The sequence below is a fragment of the Eurytemora carolleeae genome, unplaced genomic scaffold (assembly GCF_000591075.1).
Source record: "Eurytemora carolleeae unplaced genomic scaffold, Eaff_2.0 scaffold41, whole genome shotgun sequence".
Lineage (NCBI taxonomy): Eukaryota > Metazoa > Arthropoda > Copepoda > Calanoida > Temoridae > Eurytemora > Eurytemora carolleeae.
In genome coordinates, this window is record NW_019396234.1 from 785,725 (window position 1) to 811,968 (window position 26,244).

General features: G+C 32.5%; 1 protein-coding gene across 1 annotated transcript; it reads right to left on the reverse strand.

Moving 5' to 3' along the window:
* Positions 1–11,089: 11,089 nt before the first annotated feature.
* Positions 11,090–13,305, reverse strand: LOC111698873 (uncharacterized). Its single transcript, XM_023469342.1, has 2 exons — positions 13,297–13,305; positions 11,090–11,698 (listed from the first exon to the last, which is right to left on the reverse strand). Exons 1-2 carry the CDS (start codon positions 13,303–13,305, stop codon positions 11,090–11,092), a joined length of 618 nt encoding a protein of 205 aa, XP_023325110.1.
* Positions 13,306–26,244: the final 12,939 nt, after the last annotated feature.

The window sequence follows — 26,244 nt, forward strand, 5'->3', positions numbered from 1 at the left end:
AGGATACAGGATACAGGATACAGGATACAGGATACAAGATACAGGATACAGAATACAGGATACAAGATACAGGATACAGGATACAAGGTATTTCTGTTGTAAATTGTTTCTAGAAATTACTAAAATAATGTTCTTGCTAAAAATATGGTTAAATGAGTTTCTTGTCTAGTTTTGTCCAATACTGCTGTCTGACATTTTAATTAAAGTTACATGAAGAACGAATACACGTGAGGAAAAGAAAATAGTTTTCAGAAAATCCTTTAACAGAAAATTTAGAACAAGGTTAAGAAATTAGGTTTACTGTGCGCTTCGCACCCACCTTTCTGGTAATAATCCATAGCTTTTTGTTGCTAAAACATTTTGGAAAAATACAAGAAAAAATCTCCTTAGGAGATATGTTTTTGCCCATATGATACTGAACGTTAAGATTTAAAAAAGCATGGATATGTTAATATTAGGACGAGAACCATATGTAAGTAAGTATGAAGTTAAGTTGAATAAGAAAGGATCAATGAGTAAGTAAGTATGAAGTTAAGTTGAATAAGAAAGGATCAATGAGTAAGTAAGTATGAAGTTAAGTTGAATAAGAAGGGTTCAATGAATAAATGTGTTACTGGAACTTAAGATAAATAAGAAAGTATCAATGAGTGAGTAGGATACTGGAAGTTTAGTTAAATAAGCAAGCATGAATGAGTGATAATGATACTGGAAGTTTAGTTAAATAAGCAAGCATGAATGAGTGATAATGATAATGGAAGTTAAGATGACCAAGAAAGGATCAATGAGTAAGTGTGATACTGGAAGATAAGCATCAATGAGTAAGTAAGATAAGATAGATAAGCAAGCATAGATAAGTAAGTTGTATTATACTGTAAGTTAAGATGGAAAAGCAAACATCAATGAGTAAGTATGATAGTTGAAGATAAGAGGAATATAAGTAAGCATTGATAAGTAAGTATAATACGCTATGTTAGATGGATCAGCAAGCATGAATAGGTAAGTATGATATTGGAAGATATGGATCAGCAAACAGCAATGAGTAAGTTTGATAGTTGAAGATAAGATGGAAAAGAGAAAGTATGAATCTAGGAGAAAGTAGGAAAGGAGGAAAGGATGAACGAGAAAGAATTACAATAACAATAAATATCTAGTAATTGCTTTGTAATTATAAATTAAAGGGATTAGATGAATTTGACCTCAATTAACATATATATTATAAATTGTATAATTTAATACTGAGAGAGAGTCCAGTTAGATTTATGGAGAACAAACTAACCTTCAGGGGTAAAAATATCTTTAAAAGTCTTTTTCTCTTAAAAAAAGAGTAAACTTTAAGAACATTTTTAAAATTCAGAATTAATATATTCAGAATGAAGTTGATTAAAAAAACTTTGCCTATGGATGAATATTCAAAATTTTGAAAATTCAAAACAAAGAAATAAAAACCCCAAAAAGATTAAATTCTAAAAAGTTCAGACCTAAAACTAAAAAAGAAGAATATTTCAACTTTGTTGTATAAGCCTATATGTTTCATTAGGTTTTGTCTTATCTAGAATTCTGATTGGCCAAAAAATGTTTTAACGTTTTTTACTTTGTATTTGATTAGGTATTCTAATTATCTAGAATTGTAGTAAATTGTAAATTTATTAAAGAGACAGTAAGCTTAATTTAAAGTGACCGTTCATGCAAAGATGACAATGCCCGATTCACAACGGTACCCTTAAAATCCTTGTCTGATCAAGTATTAATTAGATATAAATGTTATCATTTTGAAGACTATTTATTTTCAATTTTGTTTTCTCGTCAAAATTGACTTGCGCATTTTTACTGCAGGAAAATATCTTAGTACTTATAAAAATATAAAAACGACAATTTCCTCCATTTCATTGATGAGAAAAATGTTTCTAATGACATTGTATTTGTCACAAGAAATTTCGCTTAGAGTGCCTTTAAGTTGGAAGCATAAACTTTCGAAATCAGAAAAATTATTTTTAAACTTTAAATATTTTGAAGCTAAGGTAGAATAGTAGATTTGAATTTAGATAATTATATTCAACTTGAACAATATTTTTCCAAATTATTGGTTTCACAGCAAGGTTTCATTCGTTCAACTTTCCCTCGGTTCGTCCTACTTCGGGTACCAAACCTTACGTCATGAATACCCAACCCCGTCCTTAATTCAATACTGAAGGGTTAAGGGGGGGTGGGGAGGGGGGGGTTAACCCTTCAGCGCATTGAACATTACAATCCCTTTCTTCCCCCTTGCATATTTTCCCGGTATTTAAAATTTGTAGAGAACTCTCTCAATAGCTGATAAAAAAAACGGTGCTATCCAAACCAGTAAACCCTATTATATTTTGTCCTATTCAGTCTTATTCTACTCTTTGGCATCGTCTTCCGTCCTATCATATTATGTAAAACCATTTTATTTTGCCTTTCTGTTCCAAATTTTGTTGTGCAGCATGAAGACAAGTTGAAAGGTTCTAGATAATCTAATGAAATCTCTCCTCTCTCTTCTCTCTGTAGGATGCGCTGCTCTATCTCAATGTAAGATATTGAGGGAAAGATCAAAGATCATGAAAATATTGCAGAATATTGCCGGGTATATATTATCATATACAACCTTAATACCGAGCTATTAGAACTTTAACTACGGGTTCACACATCATCTGACTTTTTTGCTCATCGGAGTAAGTTTAAGGCGTAGGAAGGAAGGGTTGAGATAAGAAGATCAGAACATATCTATATATATATATATATATACTTTGTTGTCTGTCTGTCTGTTTGTATCCAATAAACGTCAAAACGGCTGAACCAATCGGGCCCAAATTTTTTTGTGGGACTTCGCGTTTGCCCAGGGAAGGTGTATGGATGATTTGTAAAAATTTTAATATTCCAAAATTTATTTTTTTTAAATCTGCGAAATTTTTGTTTGTTTTTATTTTTTAATGTACAAAAAAACATGTTCACAATTAAAATAGAAGATTGGCGCGAAGCGCCCTAAAAGCCTTGTATTTTTATAATTACGAAGACACAAGAAGGTGCATGAAGAGAGAATATTTTATCGAAAGTAAACTTCAAAGGTTTAGTTCTAAATAACCTATATGTCGGAGCCAGGTTCCGTAATACTTGAACAAGGTCTTCATTATGCAAAACTTATCATTTATTTTTACAATATTTTCCGCTAAATAAATGTTTACAATTGAAGTTTCTGAAATAGAGGAATCCCTAAATTTACATAAACAAGGATAGATTATTTGAAATATCATAGAATCTCTGGACTTTCCGGGGGTTTCCAGACCTCCTATATGCAAAATGTAATGAACATTTCATGAAAAAGTTTTATAAAAGTTCATAAAAATCAAATTCTGTTTTATAAAGCTTGTAATTCTGGTTACTTATCATTATTTCCTGGTTTTTAGTGCTAGATATTAATCCCTGTATTCTAGTCTGTAGTTCTGGATATTAATCCCTGTATTCTAGTCTGTAGTTCCGGATATTAATCCCTGTATTCTAGTCTGTAGTTCCGGATATTAATCCTTGTATCCTAGTCTGTAGTTCTGGATATTAATCCCTGTATTCTAGTTTGTAGTTCTTGATATTAATCCCTGTATTCTAGTCTATAGTTCTTGATATTACTCCCTGTACCCTGTCTGTAGTTCTGGATATTAATCCCTGTATCCTGGTCTGTAGTTCTGGGTATTAATCCCTGTATCCTAGTCTGTAGTTCTGGATATTAATCCCTGTATCTTAGTCTGTAGTTCTGGATATTAATCCCTGTGCTCTAGTCTGTGGTTCTGGATATTAATCCCTGCGCTCTAGTCTGTATTTCTTGAAATTAATCGCTGTATCCAAGTCTGTAGTTCTTGATATTAATCCCTGTATCCTAGTCTGTAGTTCTTGAAATTAATCCCTGTATCATAGTCTGTAGTTCTTGATATTAATCCCTGTATCCTAGTCTGTAGTTCTGGATATTAATCCCTGTGTTCTAGTCTGTAGTTCTGGGTATTAATCTTAGTATCCTAGTCTGTAGTTCTGGGTATTAATCTTAGTAGCCTAGTCTGTAGTTCTGGGTATTAATCTTAGTAGCCTAGTCTGTAGTTCTGGATATTAATCCCTGTGCTCTAGTCTGTGGTTCTGGATATTAATTAGTCTGTAGTTCTGGAAATTAATCCCTGTATCCTAGTCTGTAGTTCTTGATATTAATCCCTGTATCCTAGTCTGTAGTTCTGGATATTAATCCCTGTGCTCTAGTCTGTAGTTCTTGAAATTATTCCCTGTATCATAGTCTGTAGTTCTTGATATTAATCCCTGTATTCTAGTCTGTAGTTCTTGATATTAATCCCTGTATCCTAGTCTGTAGTTCTGGATATTAATCCCTGTGTTCTAGTCTGTAGTTCTGGATATTAATCCCTGTGTTCTAGTCTGTAGTTCTGGGTATTAATCTTAGTATCCTAGTCTGTAGTTCTGGGTATTAATCTTAGTAGCCTAGTCTGTAGTTCTGGGTATTAATCTTAGTAGCCTAGTCTGTAGTTCTGGATATTAATCCCTGTTCTCTAATCTATAGTTTTATTTAGACAAATACGGAAAGAATGAACATTTAACCTGAATATTCAATATGATTGCCTAATGTGTATACTACAGGGTTACCAACAAAGGATGAAAGTTCAGAGACGACTTTACGGAATTTATACTTACTGTTTCCTTATATTCATTATTCCCTGCAACCTAAAACTTGTATCTTTTTTTGTCCAGTAAAATCCCTAAAAAGACTATATTCAGGCAGAAACCTTGATTTAACATTGGATTCGTCACTTTAAAAGAGTTTCAGGTCGTCTTTACAGTCTCATTCTTTGTGGCTAGCCCTGAACACTGGAGGCCGAAATAGCACTAGTCTACTACGTCGGAAAATTTTAACCACAGTGGAAACTTTCTACCTGAAGCGATTAAGTGCTTAATTCGTTAAAAATAGCTGACGCGTAATTCCGCAAGATATATATTTCCTTGGCAAAAATTTGCTATTAGTTTTCAGTTTTCATCTAAGAACTTTACATGATTTCGTATTTAATGTGCTGTGTAACCCCCCCNTTTAGTTCAGCTAAACAATATTTAGTTCAGCTAAACAATATTTAGTTCAGCTAAACAATATTTAGTTCAGCTAAACAATATTTAGTTCAGCTAAACAATATTTAGTTCAGCTAAACAATATTTAGTTCAGCTAAACAATATTTAGTTCAGCTAAACAATGTTCTTATTTTAATACTTCGAACAATTATTGACAAACTTTAATAAGTATTTCTTATTTTACACAATACATTTTTATTAGTGTTGTTATGAAAACTTTGGCTGGATCGTGACCCCCCCCCCTTTTTAGATCAGAGTTTTAACCAAGATCCAGGATTAACGTTTTTTCGACAAATACAGTCACAATACTGCAAACATGTACTTGTCGTTATTAAGTTGTTGTGGAGATTAAAAAATACTTTAGAAACAAATATATTACAGCACATTGTGTCATAAAACAGAACAAGTTCGATTACAGTTTTATGTATTCTAATGTATTATGTACCTATATATATATATATATATATATATATATATTAGGCGACGTGTTGTATTATTAGTATTTAGAACTGTAATTTGACGCTAACCAGACATAACCAACATTATAAACATATACATAACCTCTATATAACATATACATACAAACACACAAATCTGTTACTTGTAAAACATAAACAAACATTTGCAGCAGTATACACAGTTATAGAAACATATACATTAGAAACTACGTATCTCTTTTTGTGTCAATAAATAGTTGAAGAGTAGAAGAGTAGAAGAGTAGAAGAGTAGAAGAGTGGAAGAGTAGAAGTTTTAGCTGAAATATTCTAAAGTGAAAGTGAATTAATTTTTTGTCCTTTTTGGCAGTTTGATTAAAAAACTAAACAGATTTGTCAACTTACAATAAATATTAATTCTAGAAAAGACAAGATAATCATAATCTAGTTCTAGTTTAGACTTTTACACTTGTGCCCTAATCCTGAGGATATAAACAGTGTTATATTATGTATATCTAATAGTTTCATAAACCGTAGATCAATATGATCCTTTTACTTAACCTTTTTATCCTACAAGGAGCACTAGCGTTACCTACAGAAGAAGATAGATTTTTTAACATTGTTAATTTAATAAAACCAACCACAACAACTTCTACTACTTCTACAACTACAACTACTACCACAACTACAACAGCTACAACTAATCTGTTGGATGCTATTGGTGGAATTCTTTTTGGAACATCAACAAGAGCTTTGTCAACTTCAACAACTGCTGCTCCAACACCAAACAATCTGATTGATGCTATTGGTGGAATTATCTTTGGAACAAAAACGACATCTACAACTACTACTACCCAACCTGATCTTATTTCAAACCTTTTAGGACTTCTTGGAGGAGGAAGCTCTAGCTCCGGGTCTAGCTCCAGTCCCACAAATCCTATTGATGCAATCCTAGGTATGATCGGAGGACAATCCTCCTCCACACCTCCTTCACCAGATCTTCTAACTTCTCTTATCAATGTTCTAACAGGATCCTCAACTTCTCTTCCTATACCGGATATTCTTACTCTTCTTGGTATCCCTCCTAAACCTATTCCCAACCCTCTCCAGGACCCGGTTGGGTTTCTTCTCCATCCTCTAATAACTCCTATAATACTAGCAGCTGTAACCATGAACCTGCCTGCTCTACTACTCGCTAAAGCTAGTCTAGCAGGAGCAATCCTTCTCCAGCAAATCCTTTCTCCTTAACCTGGGAAGGATCAATTTTTTAAACATTAATGGAGTCACGGATATCTGTCTCAATCTCTAATCTTCAGAAATATAACCTTGGTGGTGGTCCAAAACTAAATCATTAAAACATGTGTTCGTGAAAACCGGTTCTTCATCACTAAAAAAAATCCATTTTTAAACCTTTTCAGGAGAGAGTTCAAGAAAAATGATCTTTTTTTAGGATTTAATTTCATATTATGTAAATGTATATTTAGAAATATAAATATTGCTTCTTGATTATTTTGCGCAATTTTCTTACCATAATTTAATAAAAAAAATCTAAAATAATGAAAGCTTAAAGGGAGTGTTCGCGAACACTCCCTATAGTCAAAGAAATATTATAATTTCAAATATAAGAATAAGTTTGCAAACATCTATTGCAATCTACGATATCAGGTTGCAGAGATAAAGGGATTTTAAAAATTGGAGTTTGTGGCAAAAACTCAATTCCTTTAATCTAACGTGCTTAAGTTTGCAGTACAGTAAAAAAATGTGATTATCTTCTCTTTCTAAATATTGTTTTTTAATGTCATGACACCAATAACGTTAATGCAGAATTTTTGTAAAATTTCATTGCCACCAATTGCACTTGATAATATATTTGCTAAACTAAATCAAGATCTGAATAGGACAGGACGTCTCCTAGATGTACCCCCCCCCCCCCCACCTTATTTAACTGTTCGGTCCTTTGTCACAATATTCATAGTTTGAAATATCAAAGATCTACAACGTAGGGTTGCAAAGATAAATAGGTTAGAAAATTAGAGTTTGTGATAAGAACTCAGTTCCGGTTCAGATTTTCCTTTTCTATACTTTTTTTGCCGGTGGATGCGTTAAAATATAAAAAGTAGACAAATATCAATTCTGTAAGTTTAAAGATTACTGATTACTGATTAAAGACCAAAGCACATCTAGCCCAGGTTCATAGTCCAGTGTGCCGCCCCCTCTACATTCTTCAGAACTAAGGCCGAATTTAAAGAATTTGAGCCGCGGCTAAAATTTGGTTGGTTCCACTTAAAATTGTATTCAATGTTTCAAGATTTAAGCCGGCGCTCGATTGAAACCGGTTTTCGGCGGATTTGAGCCGTGGCTCAAATTCATTAAATTTGGACTCTGATTATAATATTATTACCTAGATACCACAACCTTTCTGGGTTTAGATAGATAGATAGATAGATAGATAGTTTATTTCTAAAATACACTTATCTGTGTATACAAAACGAGTTTACAAATACAAATTGATAATTATTTTAACAGTACAAGTATAAAGGAACTAGGCTGTTAGGGCGCTTCGCGCTCATCTTCTATTTCAAGTTTTAAGTGTGGCTTTATTTCTGAGGTTCTTCTCTTTGTACAGTATAAAACAAAAACCAAAAAAGTTTGCGGATTTCATAATATTTTTTCGCGCATTTTCAAAATTTTACAAAAATATAAAAAAAGCCTCTAAACACACAATTTTTAAAATTTTGATCATTCAAAAACCTTCCCTGGGACCACACAAAATTTGGGCCCGATCGGTTCAGCCGTTTTTGCGTTTATTGGATCCAAACAAATAAACAGACAAGCCAAATTTTTAAATTACGAGGCTTTTAGGGCGCTTCGCGCACATCTTCTCGTTAAATTGTGAACATATTCTTTTTGTTTACATTTTAAAACAAAGAAGAAACAAATTTTGCGGATTTAAAAAAAAATCGCGGATTTTCAAGAATTTAATTTTTTTTACAAAATTAAAAACCTTTAAAACACATTTTTTTAAATTTTTATCATTCATAAACCTTCCCTGAGGTCACGTGATGTCCCACAAAAAATTTGGGCCCGATCGGTTCAGCCGTTTTGACGCTTATTGGATACAAATAAACAAACAGACAGACAAGCCAAATTTATAGATAGATAGATAAGGTGGAAAAATAGCTTTTTGCAGTTTTTATTATTTTTTCAACCTAACTTCAATAATGATAACAAAACATTTCAATTAATAGATTTGAGGAGAACTTTTACAGATCAGAAACAGATCAAGCAGTACTGAAGTGTACTTGATGTTGTTACAAACGAATAAACTAATAAGTTATAAAATCACTTATTAACTGAAATGGGTCTATTTACACTGAAAAATTGCTGTACCCCATGTTCATTTAAGTATTTAAAGTCATAACTTGAGTCTAAAAGTCGACTTCTAATTCCAGAGTTTTCTGATTATCACTGTATAAACTACAAAAATTAGTACATTACAGTTTTATATATAAACTGTAATGTACTAATTATTGTAGTTTATAAGAACTGTAACGTAATAACTATTGTTCTTATAAATAATAGTTATAGTTATAATAATAGTTCTTATAAACTACAATAATTTTTACATTACAGCTTTATAGAATATTATGATTATCTGTACACCCTACATCTATTCTTTATCAATAACTTAACTACAATTTTCAAAAACTGCCAAAAAGGATTGCAAAAATCACCAAAGTAAAGAAAACCAGAAAGTCGATTGGTATAATCCCATTTATTGCAAAAATTTCTGAAAATATTAATGCAATATTTTCACGATTAGATAAAAAACTTTTTTAAAAACATCATATGATTTAAGGTCTCTAATTTTTTTCGGGGCGGCCATGAGAAATGCCTTTTCAAAAAAGGTAAAATAAAATAAAATATTTATTAGATGATAATATAGGTTGGCAATGTAATTTTTACAATAAAAATATATTCTCATGATGTAAAAAGATCTGAAAATGGATGATGAAAACTTAAAAAAATATTTGTTTAGACATATTGATGTATAAAGTTTTTTATACGCAAGTAAAATAATAAATAATAAAGATAACCAGATAAATCTCTAAACATATGATTTTACTTCTATTTTTAAGTATTAATCTTAATAACGATGATGGAATGCATGTATGCGTTTAAAAAGTATAATTTTACAAACTCCTGAGCTTAATAACTTGAAACCTTTTCAATCTTTACACAACAAAGTTCATCAACAATATACGAAAAAGGTGTGAAAGACTTCAGAAAAAATTACTTCCAAAAATTTAGTTTTATTAATGTCGTCTTGTCGTCAGATTTTTGACAGTATACTTGCATAATGACAAAGTATATTTTTTTGAGTCATAATAAGCCAAAAAGGCACAAAACAGAGCATTACAAAACGTTTCTACTATAAAATGTTCCCCCACAAAAACGTTTCCCTACACAAAATTTTCCCTCCAAAACTTTTCATCCAACATCCTCATAAATGTTTCAAATAAATGTTTTCCTACGAAGCATTTCCACACGAAACCTATCTTCACTGCAAATATTTTACTAATGAACATTTCCACCCAAAAATGTTTCCCTTTACAACGGTTCCGTACAAAAAGTTTCCCAACAATACATTTTCCTACAAAATGTTTCCGTTCAAAGTTTTTTCTTACAGAAAGTTTCCTTACAAAAACATTTCCTACAATAATTTCCCCACAGACATATTCATAAAAAAATGTTTTCCTTCTCACAATGTTTCCGTTTAAGTTTCCTGACACAATATTTTTCCTCACAAAACATCTTTGTGCACAAAATATTCCTCTCCCCTACAATGTTTCTACCACAAAATGCTATACAATACATTGTCAGTATTTTTGGTTAGTTTAGGAAAAGACAATACTTTCTAAGCCGCAGCGCCACTCCCCTACTCCTCAGTGGCGACTTTGCCTTAACCGAACTTTATCCCAAATAATGACAAACAAGATTACATTTGGAAAACGTTTTGTTGTTTTGTTCTTTGGTAAAGACGTTATGTATGAAAACGTTTTGTAAATGCTCCATAAAATCGTTATTTTTGCGGTTAAACTTAATTTCTTTGTTTTTAAAAAGTTCCTTCATATTTTATCCAATTTTGTTTAAATATTTGAAATTGGAGTTCTCACTTCAGAATAGTCATGTGTACATTCTCTATTTAAAGTATTTATCTATTTCACCTTGAAAACAGTAAGCAATAAATTTGCTGTATATGCTTGACAAGGATATAGCAAAACATTTGACAGAACTTATAAAGTTTTGATTAAAAGTTAATTTAATAATGAAAATAAAATTACAGACGTACAATATATTTCTCAATTTAACCTTGCACCTGGAGACAAATTAGAGGGTACAAAAAGGTTTACTGTCAGTTCTAACCCCTAAGTCGTATCCTATACCTAGAGAAACATGTTTCTTATTCTTCATATATTCCTTATCCAAGGTTCCTTGGCAATACGAGTACAACCTGAGGATAGATTTTTTCACTGGTTGTTCCGACCAGTAACAACAACCGCTGCACCGACAACAACTGCTGCACCAACAACAACAACAACTAACATTTTAGAAAACATTGGAGGAATATTGTTTGGAACAACCACTACAGTTCCTCCAACTACGACAACTAAGCCTCCATCTCCCCTGGACACACTAGTTGGGATTTTTTTCCCATTTTTAAATCCAGCATCAACTTCAATTCCAACCACAACCACCGCTCCAGCTACAACTGCATCAACAGCTAAACCACCAAATATTTTTGAACTAATTGGAGGCCTTCTTTCTCCTTCTACTACAAAAACATCTACAACTACTACCACTACAACAACATCTACAACAACATCTACAACTTCAACAACATCTACAACTTCAACAACATCTACAACTACTACTTCTACCACCACTACAACATCTACAACTACCACTTCTACAACTACAACAACATCTACAACTACCACTTCTACAACTACAACAACATCTACAACTACCACTACCACTTCTACTACGACAACAACAACACCAACAACGACTACTACTACAGCAACTGTTACTGTAACAGTTGTTGATCCATTAGGTGCTCTGATTGGGATCCTGGGCTAGATTATCTCTAGTTGGGATCCTGGGATAGAATATCTCTAGTTGGGATCCTGGACTAGATCATTTCTAGTTGGGATCCTGGACTAGATTATCTCTAGTTGGGATCCTGGGCTAGATTATCTCTAGTTGGGACCTTAGGCTAGATTATCTCTAGTTGGGACCTTAGGCTAGATTATCTCTAGTTGGGAACCTGGGCTAGATTATCTCTAGTTGGGATCCTGGGCTAGATTATCTCTAGTTGGGATCCTGGGCTAGATTATCTTTAGTTGGGATCCTGGGCTAGATTATCTCTAATTGGGATCCTGGGCTAGATTATCTCTAGTTGGGATCCTGGGCTAGATTATCTCTAGTTGGGATCCTGGGCTACATTATCTCTAGTTGGGATCCTGGACTAGATTATCTCTATGTAGTTGGGATCTTGGGATAAATGTCTTTTTACGAATTATGTTTATTTTTTAGTGGTACGAAAGGCTCAAAATTGAGGGTATAAAATGTTCTTTAAACAGGCGACACACATTTTTTTCTCGTATATTCAGTGTTATTTGTTTCTTATAAATAAAATTGTATATAATTTTAATAATATGTAGTATATTAATTCTATTCAATTTTAAAAAATGGTTTTAAGCTTTGTAACAAATTTAGCCTATCTGAAAAAATGCTTGCCAAAAGTTCTTGTCTCACATAACCTCAGCAAGACTAACTTTGTTGCATATAACTAGCTGGGTCCACTAAACACTGGGTTCATTAGTCGGGGAGGTTCGAGTTAATGTGCAGATAGTACGTTACACTAGACTTGTAATTTCTCGTACCAGTTCAGATCATGCAACGATAGGCACCCTCCACTAAAACCCACTGTATCTTCGGCCAGTGTACTGCAAATCATGCAATACACACCGAAAGCTTAGTTGAGGGTGTACAGGACCCATACGGCCTTCTGTTGAAAACTGCAATAATTAGGAACTGCAATAATGAGGAAAACCTTATTAAAATCTGATAATCTGATCCTTTACCTGCTCACTAAGCTAATCATGCATGTAATATAACACACCGTCTGAATCAAGATGGCGGAAAAGTAATGTTTGTTTACATTTTACTGTGACATAATAGGACAGCTCAGGAACTTGTTTTCAATGAACAAAAAAAGTGATGCCAAGATGGCAATGACTGATTCACAACAGTATCCTTAAAAGCTTTAACTGGTCATGTATGATTTAGATATCAATGATTATAATTTTACAAACTGATTATTTTCAATAAAAACAAAATCTTCCATATTATTGATCAGATAAAGGTTTCAAGGGTACTGCACTGTTGTGAATCGGACATTGCCATCTTTGCATGGAGGATCACGTACTTGTAACTACACTTAAATTCCCCTTTAAACTGTTAAATACGTCCTGCTTGAATAGTCTTTATGATAAAACTAGTTTTAATTAAGATCTCAGCTCCCAATGAGAATAATCCATTATAGCTTATTAGATTAGCTCTGGCTAATTTCTGCTACTGGGATATTAAAAGAAAGAAGCTCATGAAAATTCTCTTTTCTGAAGTTACAAATTTAGTAAAGAATTCTCCTTTATAACATACTAAAGCTAACCTCAAGCATATTAAATTCCCGAATATAAAGTTAAATATTGAAGCATAAAGATGAGAATATTCAACCATTAACCATCCAACCTGTCCCCCCCGGGACACCTAAATCACATTAGGACAACCTTATCCAATATAGAAGTGCACTCAATCCTACCCACAGGGATTAGTAAGAATATAAAAATGTGATTGAAACTTTCTTACTTTCATCTTTCTCTCCTCATAGTTTAAACTTTATGATTATACATTTTAAAATCTTTCTTTTATGATTTGCATCTCTATTTTCTTTTTTAACATGCTTGTAAGCTTTACCATTCGTTTTTATTCTCATTTTCATTTTTCTTAACTTCTCGTCTTTTTCTATTATTATCCCATGAGACCTCCATAATCTAACTCTTCTCTTTTGACCTTCTCTTTTGGCTAATTTTTTCCTTTTCCTCACTTCTGCTCTTTTTCCTTAGACCTTACTTATTTCTTTTAACCTTATTCTTTTTTGGTATTTTCTTTTTTTGAGTTTTTGCCACAAGCTTTTAGTTCTAATCCCTATGTCCTTGCAACTCAATGTTGTGGACTTTAGTATATCAAACTATGAATTTTGTTAGATCAAATAAAATAAGTATGAAAGGTCTACACTAGACAGGCTGCAAAGATATTGGGATTAGAAAACTTGAGTATATGTGACAAAGACTCAATTCTTTTCTGTCTTTTATCTAATCTTTTTTTCTTTTCCTCATTTTTATTTTTTTACTTGTACATTTTCTGTATTTGTTTTATTTCACCTTCATCTATAACTTGCTTTTAAACTTTCTGTTATGATTTGTTCTCCTGAATCATGAGTGTTTAACGTTAACTCCTGAACTTAAACCTACAGCTTTGTATCCCGTAATCTGCTAAACTCAAGGTTTTCATAATCAAGACAAAATTATTACAGCAGGATGTAATAAATACAATTGGTATACGCCCCTTTACCCCCTTCAACCTACCCCTACCCACAGAATATCCTGTATAACACTTTTCTTCATTAGATAATGCTTACAAATATAGAAAATATGAATGAATATTACACTTTTGTGAGAAACGAAGTAACTATAATGTATTTATGAGTTTACAGATATTGTTAAACCATAACCTGAACTCTACTATTCTCTGGTTCTTCTCATGATATGAGAGATCATGAGTGTAGATCTACAGTACAGCTTAGTTCTTTATCCTTCTCAAGTCAAGTTTGATATAAATCAAATTAACAGATGTATAAAACATTGTGTACATAGCATAAAACTGAAAAAAATAAATTAAAAGTGATATCAGTGGTCTCCATCTTTGAAACCGTATTTAAACTCTGGAAGCTTGTCTTTGTTCTAAACCTTGAACTTGAAGTCTAGAACTTTGTTTAACTCTGAAACCTTGTTTTAGCACTGGATCCTTGTTTTAGCCTGAAACTCAATTCTTCAACTCTCAAAACTTGTTCTTACACTGGATCCTTGTCTAACCTGAAACCTAATTTTAACTCAGAAACCTTTTTCTAACTCTGGAACCTTGTTTTAACTCTGAATATTTTCTCTATTCTCTGAATAAAGTGTCCTAGCCTGAAACCTTATTTCAACTCTAAAACCTTATTTTACTCTGAAACCCTATTTATAGACATACAACCTTTTTTTAACTCTTGCACTTAGTTTCACTCTGGATCCTTGTCCTAATCTGAAACCCTGAATCAACGCTGAAACCTCTGATCTTGTCTTAATCTAAACCCCTATTTTAACCTTTCAAATAAGTGTAACGATGAACTCCTGTCAATTACGGCTCTGAACTGATATATCCTTTATTTATGGTTTTATAAACCAGGAGCTGTTGGAACTCAGTGGATCTCTAGTATAGAAGCTGTTGGAACTTTGTGGATCTCTAGTATAGAAGCTGTTGGAAATCACTGGATTTTAGTCTATAAGCTGTTGGAACTCACTTTATCTCTAGTCTAAGAGCTGTTGGAACTCACTTTATCTCTAGTCTAAGAGCTGTTGGAACTTAGTAGATCTCTAGCAAAGACTTTGTTGGAACTCACTGGATTTCTAGTCTAGGAGTTGTTGGTACTAACTTTATCTCTTGTCTAGGAACTGTTGGAACTTAGTGGATCTCTAGTCGATGAGCTGTTGGAATTCAGTGAATCTCTAGTCCAGGAGCTGTTGGAACTTAGTGGATCTCTAGTCTAGGATCTGTTGGAACTCACTGGATCTCTAGTCCAGAAGCTGTTGGAACTTAGTGGATCTCAAGTCTAGGAGCTGTTGGAACTTATTGGATCCCTAGTTTAGGAGCTGTTGGAACTCAGTGGCTCTTTAGTCTAGAAGGTGTTGGAACACAGAAGATCTCTACTTTAAGAGCCATTGGAACTCATTGGATCTCTAGTCTAGGATCTGTTGGAACTCAGTGGATCTCTAGTCTAGGAGCTGTTGGAACTCAGTGGATCTCTAGTCTAGGAGCTGTTGGAACTCAGTGGATCTCTAGTCTAAAAGCTATTGGAACTCAGTGATCTCTAGTCTAAAAGCTGTTGGAACTCAGTGGATCTCTAGTATAGGAGCTATTGGAACTCAGTGGATCTCTAGTATAGGATCTGTTGGAACTCAGTGGATCTCTAGTCTAGGATCTGTTGGAACTCAGTGGATCTCTAGTATAGGAGCTGTTGGAACTCAGTGGATATCTAGTCTAGGAGCTGTTGGAAATCGATCTCTGGTCTAGGACGGAATATGAATAAGAATCTGATTGCCTGTAGTATACGGGAGTATCTAAGGGCTCTTCAAACTAAAACATATTAATAGGAATATAGGGAATATCTGAGCTAAGCATCTTTCTGATGCATAGAAGAGGGTAAGAGAGGAGAGGAGGGGGGGGGGATAGAGAATTGAGTGTATATGCATATAGATGTCAAAACCTATTAAAATGGTGATGTGAGAACGGAATTATTTTTTTAAAACCAAAAATAAGGGAAATCGTTGAAATGTTTACTTTGTAAAAAAATAAATCGTTGTAAAGTTTTTTTTAAATAAATGATAATGAATTAATTGAGTCAAATGGTAGGTGCGAAAAAGTAGAATTTAAAAACTTACTGCTTTACATACTGCTTTACAACAAAACAAATTGGAAGGAGTTTGCTGTAAGGAGCTAATGCTGAAAGGATATTGGATAAAAAGAAGAGGATATGAGAATCCAAGATTAGCAAGAATGAAAATAAAAGACTAGACTTTCATTCCGCAGATTTCTCTGCTTTTATTGGTGAATTTTCAAAACTGTCAAAAATTTGGCCTGGGATCATCGGAGGTCCTAAAAACAACATCAAACAAACCAACAAAACAGACAGGCTAAACACCTATATCGAAGAAGGAGTAAACACCAAATATATCAAGAAGAGGAGGGTTGAGGAGAGGAGGTAATGAGTATAAGAACTATGCTTCTGGATGTACGCCTTCAGCAAGGATTCAGTTAATCAATCAATCAATCAATCCAGTTCATTATATTTTACTCTATCTGTATATATTAGTCACGATGCTTAAAATTAACTGCATCTCGTTAAAATATGCTAAGCTACGGAAATTTTTTTCTTCTTTTCCGGAAAACATTTTTAGATAGTTTGAATCAAGAACTCTCATAACAGAAAGTGTACTGCATTTGCTGAGCCTTAAATTTAAAAGTGTATCGTAGAACGGAACTCCCGAGTTTCCTTTTTGGGGTCTTAACATTTATGTTGATTTTTATTTAAGAGGTTCGAAAAAAATGAAGAATAAGAAGAAACTAAATAAAATAATATTTCAGAACAAAAATATTGATATCTACAAAACTGGTAGCCCCATTTGTGAAACCCAGGTTTCAAAACTGGTTTTCATAAAGATACCCTGTCTTAAGTTTTGGGCTCTGAGCCCGAAATTTAAAAGAGTATCGTTGAACGAAACTCTCGAGTTTCCTTTTTTGGGGTCTTAACATTTTGTAGATTTTTATTTAAGAGATTCGACAAAAATGGAGAATATGAAGAAACTAAATAAAAATATATTTGATATCCACAAAACTGCCTAACCCCATTCGAGAAACCCGGGTTTTAAAACCCTGTTTTGGGCTCTGGGAGAAATACTAAAACACGCGCAGTGCTGGCCAGTTTGAGATTTATTTACAATTCTCCCAGAAAATTCCATTTTTTATTCCTTGGTTTGAATGAGACGGAACGAAGACATGTATATCTATGTTTATAGATCTTCGATAAGTTTTATATTGGCAATATCTAGAATTTGAAATATAAACCGTTGAGTGAAGCCCTGATATATCAGGGTATAGTAGGCTTAGGTTTCTTATATATTTAGAATTAAAACAATATGCTAATAAGTAATTATATTTAACAGTTATTATATTTGAAGAACTAAATGATTTCATAGGAAGCGCTTTGAACTAAAAATTAAAATTATGACGCGAATTTTTCCTATTAATTCTTTTAAGGTGAAGCTCCAATTAAGAAAACTTTGAAATTTTCCTATTGAAGGCAGCAAAAAAGTAATATAGGCTTAAAACTCAGGGTCAAGTTCTGACAACACTTCAAAATCGGCCGCATTCCATTAGTTAATAAATAATTATCATTGCTGTGTAGATTGTTGTGTAATAAGAAAAGGATTCTAGAATATATTACAGAAAGAAATCCGTTTACACGTCCTGCTCTAGAGCAATTTATAAACCGAAAGAGAAGTACGGGCCGTGTGTTTACAATAGAAAACACTCAACTACAGTAAGAACCAACGAACTGTGGAATTGGAAGACGACTGTTAGCCTCAAGTTATGATTTAAGGAACATCTAACCAGCAATTGGACAGTGTTCACAAACTATTTTCCTTATTCAGTTTTTTAAGCTAGTATAGTAAAACTATTGGAGTTGTAACAACATCAATTTACGCTAAAATATTGTTTAATGTCGTCTCCTCATTCCACAGTTCTCACTGTATATAGCAATCTAGCTTTCTAGAAATTTGTTCTCTCCTAGCCGACCACAACCAATAAAGTATTAGGAAAAAAGTCCTAATTTCTGGAACCAAAAAAGTCCTGCGGAAAAAATGGAAATGTGCACTGTAGAAAAAAAAGAAATGTGCACTGTAGAAAAAATGGAAATGTGAACTGAAGAAAAAAAGAAATGTGCACTGTAGAAAAAAGGAAATGTGCACTGTAGAAAAAATGGAAATGTGCACTGTAGAAAAAATGGAAATGTGAACTGAAGAAAAAAAAGAAATGTGCACTGTAGAAAAAGGAAATGTGCACTGTAGAAAAAATGGAAATGTGCTCTGTAGAAATAAGTCATTGTTCAAAAATAGTATGACTTTATTTCCCATGAATTTTTTTCGATGGACTTGTGTTTTCGAACTTTTTTCAAGCTTTCTTATTCTCAGTACTTTTTCCAAATACTTTCTTTCCCATGACTTTCTTGGATGGATTCAACGGTAAATCTTCACATAGATCCAGACTGCTATAAAAAGTTACTTATCAAGAACAGTTCAACTTCAAAGTGTGGCAACGCATTGGCTTTTGATTTTGCATCACTAACCTTACTACCTCGCTTGTTTCCGATTTAATTGTTATGAGCTTATTTGGTCAGAGAACTCATAGCAGCTTGCCTAGCCACTCTACACTAAAACCCACTATTCATTAGGTCAGTATACTCATAACAGCTTGCCTAGCCAATCTACACTAAAACCCACTATTCATTAGGTCAGTATACTCATAACAGCTTGCCTAGCCAATCTACACTAAAACCCAATATTCATTAGGTCAGAGTACTCATAACAGCTTGCCTAGCCACTCTACACTAAAACCCACTATTCATTAGGTCAGAGTACTCTTAACAGCTTGCTACACTAAAACCCAATATTCATTAGGTCAGAGTACTCATAACAGCTTGCCTAGCCACTCTACACTGAAACCCACTATTCATTAGGTCAAAGTAGAACTGCAGATCACGCATTAAAAGCTTAGTTTAGGGTTTACCATGTGATTAACTTTAAAATTTAAATTATTAAGTCTAGAAAAGGGTTATCATCCTATTTAAATAATACTTAATTCAATTTTCCTATTTTAGTTAAAAAGAAATGTTCATAATTACAATAAGGTTTTGAGTTTTGACCTCTTTTTCTTCTTTTTGTTGGGGTCGAAAAAGTAAACAGCATCAAATATTTAAACTTAAAAGGCATATACTATTTTATATCTGAATCACTTCTCCACTACATGAAAAATCTTTTTTGTAAACCTTTTTAACAATAATCTGGATAACACAAATTTTAGTTTAGGAAACCCTGAACATAATATGGTTTAGGAAACCCTGTACACAATTTAGTTTAGAAAACTCTGCACACAATCTAGTTTAGGAAACCCTGTACATAATCTGTTTTAAGAAACCCTGTGTATAATCAAGTTTAGGAAACCCTGTGCATAATCAAGTTTAGGAAACCCTGTACATAATTCAGTTTAGGAAACCCTGTTTTTAATCTAGTTTAGGAAAACAATGTAAATGACATGTTTTAGGAAATCCTGTCCGTAATCAAGTTTAGGAAACACTGTAAATAATCTGGTTTAGGAAACCCTGCACGTACATAATCGGGTTTAGGAAACCCTGGATGCACATAATCTGGTTTAGGAAAACCTCGCCACGATCAAGTTTAGAAAATCTTGTACATAATCCAGTTTAGAAAACCATGTACATGTTATTGTTTAGGAAATCCTGTAGAGAAACTAGTTTAGAAAACCCTGTACATAAACTAGTTTAGGAAACCCTGTACATAAACTGGTTTAAGAAACCCTGTACATAGACTGGTTTAGGAAACCAAGTACATAGACTGGTTTAGGAAACCAAGTACATAAACTGGTTTAGGAAACCAAGTACATAGACTGGTTTAAGAAACCCTGTACATAAACTGGTTTAGGAAACCAAGTACATAAACTGGTTTAGGAAACCCTGTACGTAAGCTGGTTTAGGAAACCCTGTACATAAACTGGTTTAAGAAACCCTGTACATAGACTGGTTTAGGAAACCAAGTACATAAACTGGTTTAGCAAACCAAGTACATAGACTGGTTTAAGAAACCCTGTACATAAACTGGTTTAGGAAACCAAGTACATAAACTGGTTTAGGAAACCCTGTACATAAACTGGTTTAGGAAACCCTGTACATAGGCTGGTTTAAGAAACCCTGTACATAATCAAGTTTAGGAAACCCTGTACATAATTCAGTTTAGGAAACCCTGTACATAAACTATTTTAAGAAACCCTGTTCAGTATCTAGTATTCCAGTTAAGGAAACCCTGGAGAACTCCAAATCATGGATTTAGTTCCTAATTGTTGTGAGCGTCTAGTTCTAACGTTTCCAAATAAATGTCATTTTTACATTTTCACTTTAATTCTTTCTCCGAAGCAGGATGTTTATATTATCTTTCTCCATCTTTCTCTTCAGCTCTTATAAACACATATACAATTCAGCATACACACATCACATCCCCGCCCATCCCCAAACACACAATACTAATATATTTTACACCCTCGTTCCTTGATAACTGAACTTTCTCCACAAAAACGATCTACTCAAAATTAAAATTATAAAAAATCAAGCTAAGATCCTTTTTGTTGTTCAATCGAGTTCTCCAATCAAAATTTGAGGCAAATTGGTCAAGGGGGTCATCATGAGTTATGATAGGACAAACAAATAGATACACAAACATAGATTACTACTTTATCTTTATAGATGCATTATTCATATATTTTTTTGAGATTTGAAGAGACTCGCCACTTGATTCTAGAAATAGCACCCGAGGGCGCAGTTTTCCTCAACCGAGTAAGCAGAGAAGCGATTTCCGTAGGAGTATTTTATTTATTTGCAATAAGGAAAAATAAGTTTACAAAATGGTTGTACGTACAATGTATAAACATGTGTCTACAATTTTTATTTTTTCATTAGCTCTGACATTAAAAACATGATTTGAGCTTTGGCGTGAAAGTTGAAAAATTTTAAACGTTGTAAGAATAGCTTTAAGTTTTAAAACATGAACAAGAACAGAAATTATTCATGTCATTGGAATATTTTTTCGTCAGAATTTTTTTTATTTTTGGTGCATTATCTGTTTTAGTAGGGCCCTTTTTATCTAATTTGTAAAACAAAATCGGCTTAATTAAGTCAAAATATCTTTATATTTAATCATTTCCAGACTTTGTGAACATAGAGATTTTTGGAAAATTTTATATTTCTTTTCTGAAATCTGCTTTTTCATTCTTTTTCTCCCAAACTTTATTTCTCCTCCATTACCCTTTTTTATTCCCTTCCCCCCCCCCTCTCCATTCACATATCCAGGATCTATGCAGTTTCGACCCTCGAACCTATGCATTAAACTGCATTTAAAGTCACAAAGCACTAGTATGCTGCATTAGAATTATATACCGACATGATCCCTGGGTTTTATAACTATTCATTGATAGTTTAATACTTGATACAAAACCCGGGAATCATTCACACGTCAACCCTGTCACTCAAACTTTAAACGGCAGATGGGAAATTTTTGGGAATCAAAGATCTTATAAAGTAGAAGACCGTCCACCAATGATTAGATATATTATATATATTGTAACCCTTCAGTTAATCTGTGATAAAACTGTTACATTGAAATTCTTTAAAATGTAATTTTTCAATACTTTATGTAATGGTTACAATCCTGCAAATTCGTTTCGTTTTAAATTTTTATCTTTAAAACCAGAATTTTTAGATTATTCTCAATCTTCTTTTCAATCTTTGATTTTGAAATCTTGATACTATAAACGTTGTTTTTATCTTTAAAACCTGAGTTTTTAGATTCTTCTCAATCTTCTTTTTAATCTTTGATTTTGAAATTTTGATACTATAAACTTTGTTTTATCTTTAAAATCCTAGTTTTTTTAGAATTTTTCCTTTTTAATCTTTGATTCTGAAATTTTGATACTCTAAAGTTGTTTTTTTCTTTGAAAAAATTAAAATTTTTAGATTTCTCTTAATCTTCCTTTTAATCTTTGATTTTGAAAATTTTGATACTAAAACTTTGCGTGTTTTATCTAAAATCCTGATTTTTAGATTTCTATTTTTTACACTTTTTTCTTTAAAATCCTGATTCTTAGATTTCTATTTTTACACTTTGATACTGTAAACTTTGTCCTTTTAAAAGTTATCTAAGATATTCATATTATCTTCAAACCCTGCTTTTAAAATTTCTGTTTTTTTGAGAATTATTTTTAACAACTTGGTACTATAACTTTATCTTTTAAATTTTATCTAATCTCTTCATTTCTGGATTACATTTTTTTAAATTCTTGATTTTGAAAACTCTACTATTATAAAATCCATATTCTTTTATATCTTTGATTTTGAAAAATCTACTTTTATAAAATCAAAAATTTTTTTTTTAAATATTTGATTTTAAAAAACTATACTATTATAAATTCTGTATTATTTAAATTCTTGATTTTGAAAACTCTACTATTATAAACTCTTGATTTTGAAAACTCCGCTAATATACTTTTTGATCTTTGTCTAAACACTATTTTTAACTCTGATACTAGAAACTGTGTCTTTTTGTAACTTCTATCTGTTCTCTTTATTTAAAATTTAAATTCTTTTAATTCTTAATTCTGAAATTGTGATATTATAAACTTTGTCCTTTTCTAGTTTATTTAACGTTTCCATATTCTCTTTAAACTTGAATTTTTGAATTTTGAATTTTCTATGCAATATTTTCTAAGTCCAGTTGCTATAATTTTAGATCTTCATTAAAGTTTTAATATTATCTGTAAATCCTGTTTATTTGAAATTGTACATTTAAACTTAAACTCTTACATTAAAATCTAAATCGATTATTTCTCAATATCTGGTTTTCTAAGTATTATTTCTTTTAAATTAGCTATTTAACCTATATTCTATCATAAAATTTAGTGCATTATAATTTTTTGATTTTTATTTTCTGGATATAATTTTGAAAACTGATAAATAAAACAAATTTCTTTAAGAATATTTGGAATTTTCCAATCACTCTCGTCTAAATACAGAAAGTTTTAATCAGGCTTTACTTTATAACTAATAACTGTGAATTATTTTGTCCTTACATAAAATTATGTTCGAAGAAAATAGTTTTAATTCTAATTTTCAAACTTTAACCTCAATCTCCTTATAAAAAGTTTTGAATCTATTTCCTTGTAAAAAAATCTTTGATTGATTAGAAATAGAAATTAGATTTATTTTATTTTAATTAATAGCTTTGCCTCTAATATATTTTATTTGAATCCTTCTGCTTACCTAATTTTTACATAAACTGATTTTTAAATTATAATTACCAAAATCCAGTTTACCTGATTTTTACCATAAATTGATTTTTTTTAAATCTTGATTTCTAAAAATCCAGCCTAGGCTTATTTCGGAAAATATTTTTCAATTTCTTACTTAACTACAATTTGAATTTTGATAGCATTATTTAATTTTTGATTTTCTGATAAATCTTCATATTTTTTGTTCAAATTTTAACTAATTTCTGATACAAATAAAATCCAAATATCCTGGTTAACATATTGAAATAATTTAATTCAGTTTGAATTAAATCAATACTTTTGAAAAATCAATCTAGATTTGAACTTAATTTTCGAATTAATAAGCATCAAACATTTATGAATTTGGATTGTCAATTTACAATTTCGGAAGTTTTATTTTTATTTTTTAATTTTGGAAATTGAAAATTGTTATATATCGACAACACCTAGAAAACACAGAAAATTTAATCCTTTAACAAAATTGCATTTTGAATTTTGAAATATATTTTTTTAAGAATATCTATTTCGGAAATTTAATTTTTACTTCTGTTTGGATTTTAACACCTTCAAATAATTAAGCTAATTAAACATCGACAATATCTAGAAATCATGTAAATGGTGATAAACATTTTGTTGTAAATCTGCTTAAAATTAGAAAGATAAAAATTAGATTGACTTCATTTCTATATTTATTTATATAAATCTATTTAATTTATATTCCTAGGTGGTTCAAATGGCTATATTCTTCCTCTTGATTAATAATAACAAGGGAAGGAGAATAACCAAGCTTCAAGAATGCATCTATTTCAGTTAACTAAATAAACGAGCAAAACAATTTAAACTACTTAAATCTAAAGTAGAACATTCAAGTTTCTTTTGAGTGAAATCTTTTAATTTAAGAACATGTAAAGTTTAAGCAATTAACGATTAAAATTTTTAGACAAAACAAATGGACAATTATTGATTCTAAAAAAATCAAAATTTTGATTGTATTTAAATAAGTTTAAACTTTTAGGTAAACAAACAAAATACCTCCTTTGAGAAAATAATCAAACAGTTTGTTAAATTTAATGAAACTGTAAAATTTTCAATTTCATTTCCATTTTTCACAATCAATCATTGATTTCCAGAATCAACATGAGAGCAAAACCTAAAAGATTTTCTACCAAGTACGTCACCTTGACCGGTACATAAGTCGTCTACAAACGATTTGGGACAAGAACTCTGATAATTGGATCGCCAGGAGAGACAAGTGTATTTCAGACACAAGTCAAGAGCCGACAGCAGGGAGGAGGCCAGAAGCCTATCGTACCCCATACAGATCTCCAGTCCAACATTAAAGTTGCCATGTCTAGGCTGGTTTCTACCTTAGAGGCGTTCAGGTATATTCCAACGGATGGTAGCTTCGCACCATCAGCCGATCGACTGAGTACGTGTACCAAATGTCCGAACCAATTTGCCGACTTCCCTTACCTACATTATTCTATCGACCAGAGGCTGTTTACCTAGGAGCCCTGCTGCGGATATGTGTACGAGCTGGTGCGAATCCCCGAAGCCCTCAGCTTGATTTTCAAGGTCCCGCCTGACGCTCATGGACACAGCAAGAACTGCTGTGCTCTTGGCAAAACAAAACCCATTCTCTTCTCAAAGAAATTCCAGGGCCTTGGTTGCTTATGCAGAAAAGACAACTCTTCCCAGAGTTTAGGCGGGCGTCTCAAGCTCTGTTCGTGTTAACACGAGAGATACGAGGCTCCCAACGGTTACGCTACCAGGTTCAGGAATAAGGACCTGATTCCCTTTCGGCTGTGGACGCGGCTCTATCTGTACGACCATAGATCACCGCTCCATTGAACAATGCTTCCACTATGCCTTAGGATCGACTGACTCGTGTTCAACGGCTGTTCACACGAAACCCTTCTCCACATCGGTCCTCCAGGGCCTCCCTGGAGTATTTGCTACTACCACCAAGATCTGCACAACCGGCGGCTCCAGCCAGGATCACTCCCAGAGCCTTCCGCGCCACCGGTTCGACCTGCCTACTCGTTGAGCCGTCAGGGTCACAAGGACCTGCTCTGGCTCAACGGCAAGGNAAGTTTTAAATATCAAAGGTTTACATGATCAGGTTGCAAAGATGTCTGACCAAGAAAATGTGAGTTTGTGGGAAAAGCTTGATTCTTTCTAATCGAATAGTTATCATTTTCATACCAAATTTCTTTAAGTTTGAAGATTTTGAATTCCGGTGACGCAAAATAATAAGACCAAAATGATTACATTTTTACTGCAGGAGTATGCTAACCATGAACTAGTACACGAGACTAATCGACACTTTATCAACAAATTCATCGAGAGCAGAGCAAACAATACTTTTATAGGTATAATTATTATTGTTAATTATTATTATTATTATTATTATTATTATATTTTAAATAAAGCAGACACTCAATAGGACTAGCCGGTGCAACAAGGTTGACGCGGTCAGACTTTAAGTTGAATTTACTTTTACTTAAGGGTCAAAGGAGCGTGATAGCCCTATTACCCATTATATGTTTTATCTTGTTTTATTTTCAGACTAGACTGGGAACCCAGCGCTGCCAAGGTTGATTAAAAGTTAATTCCGCCGTTTACCCGCACT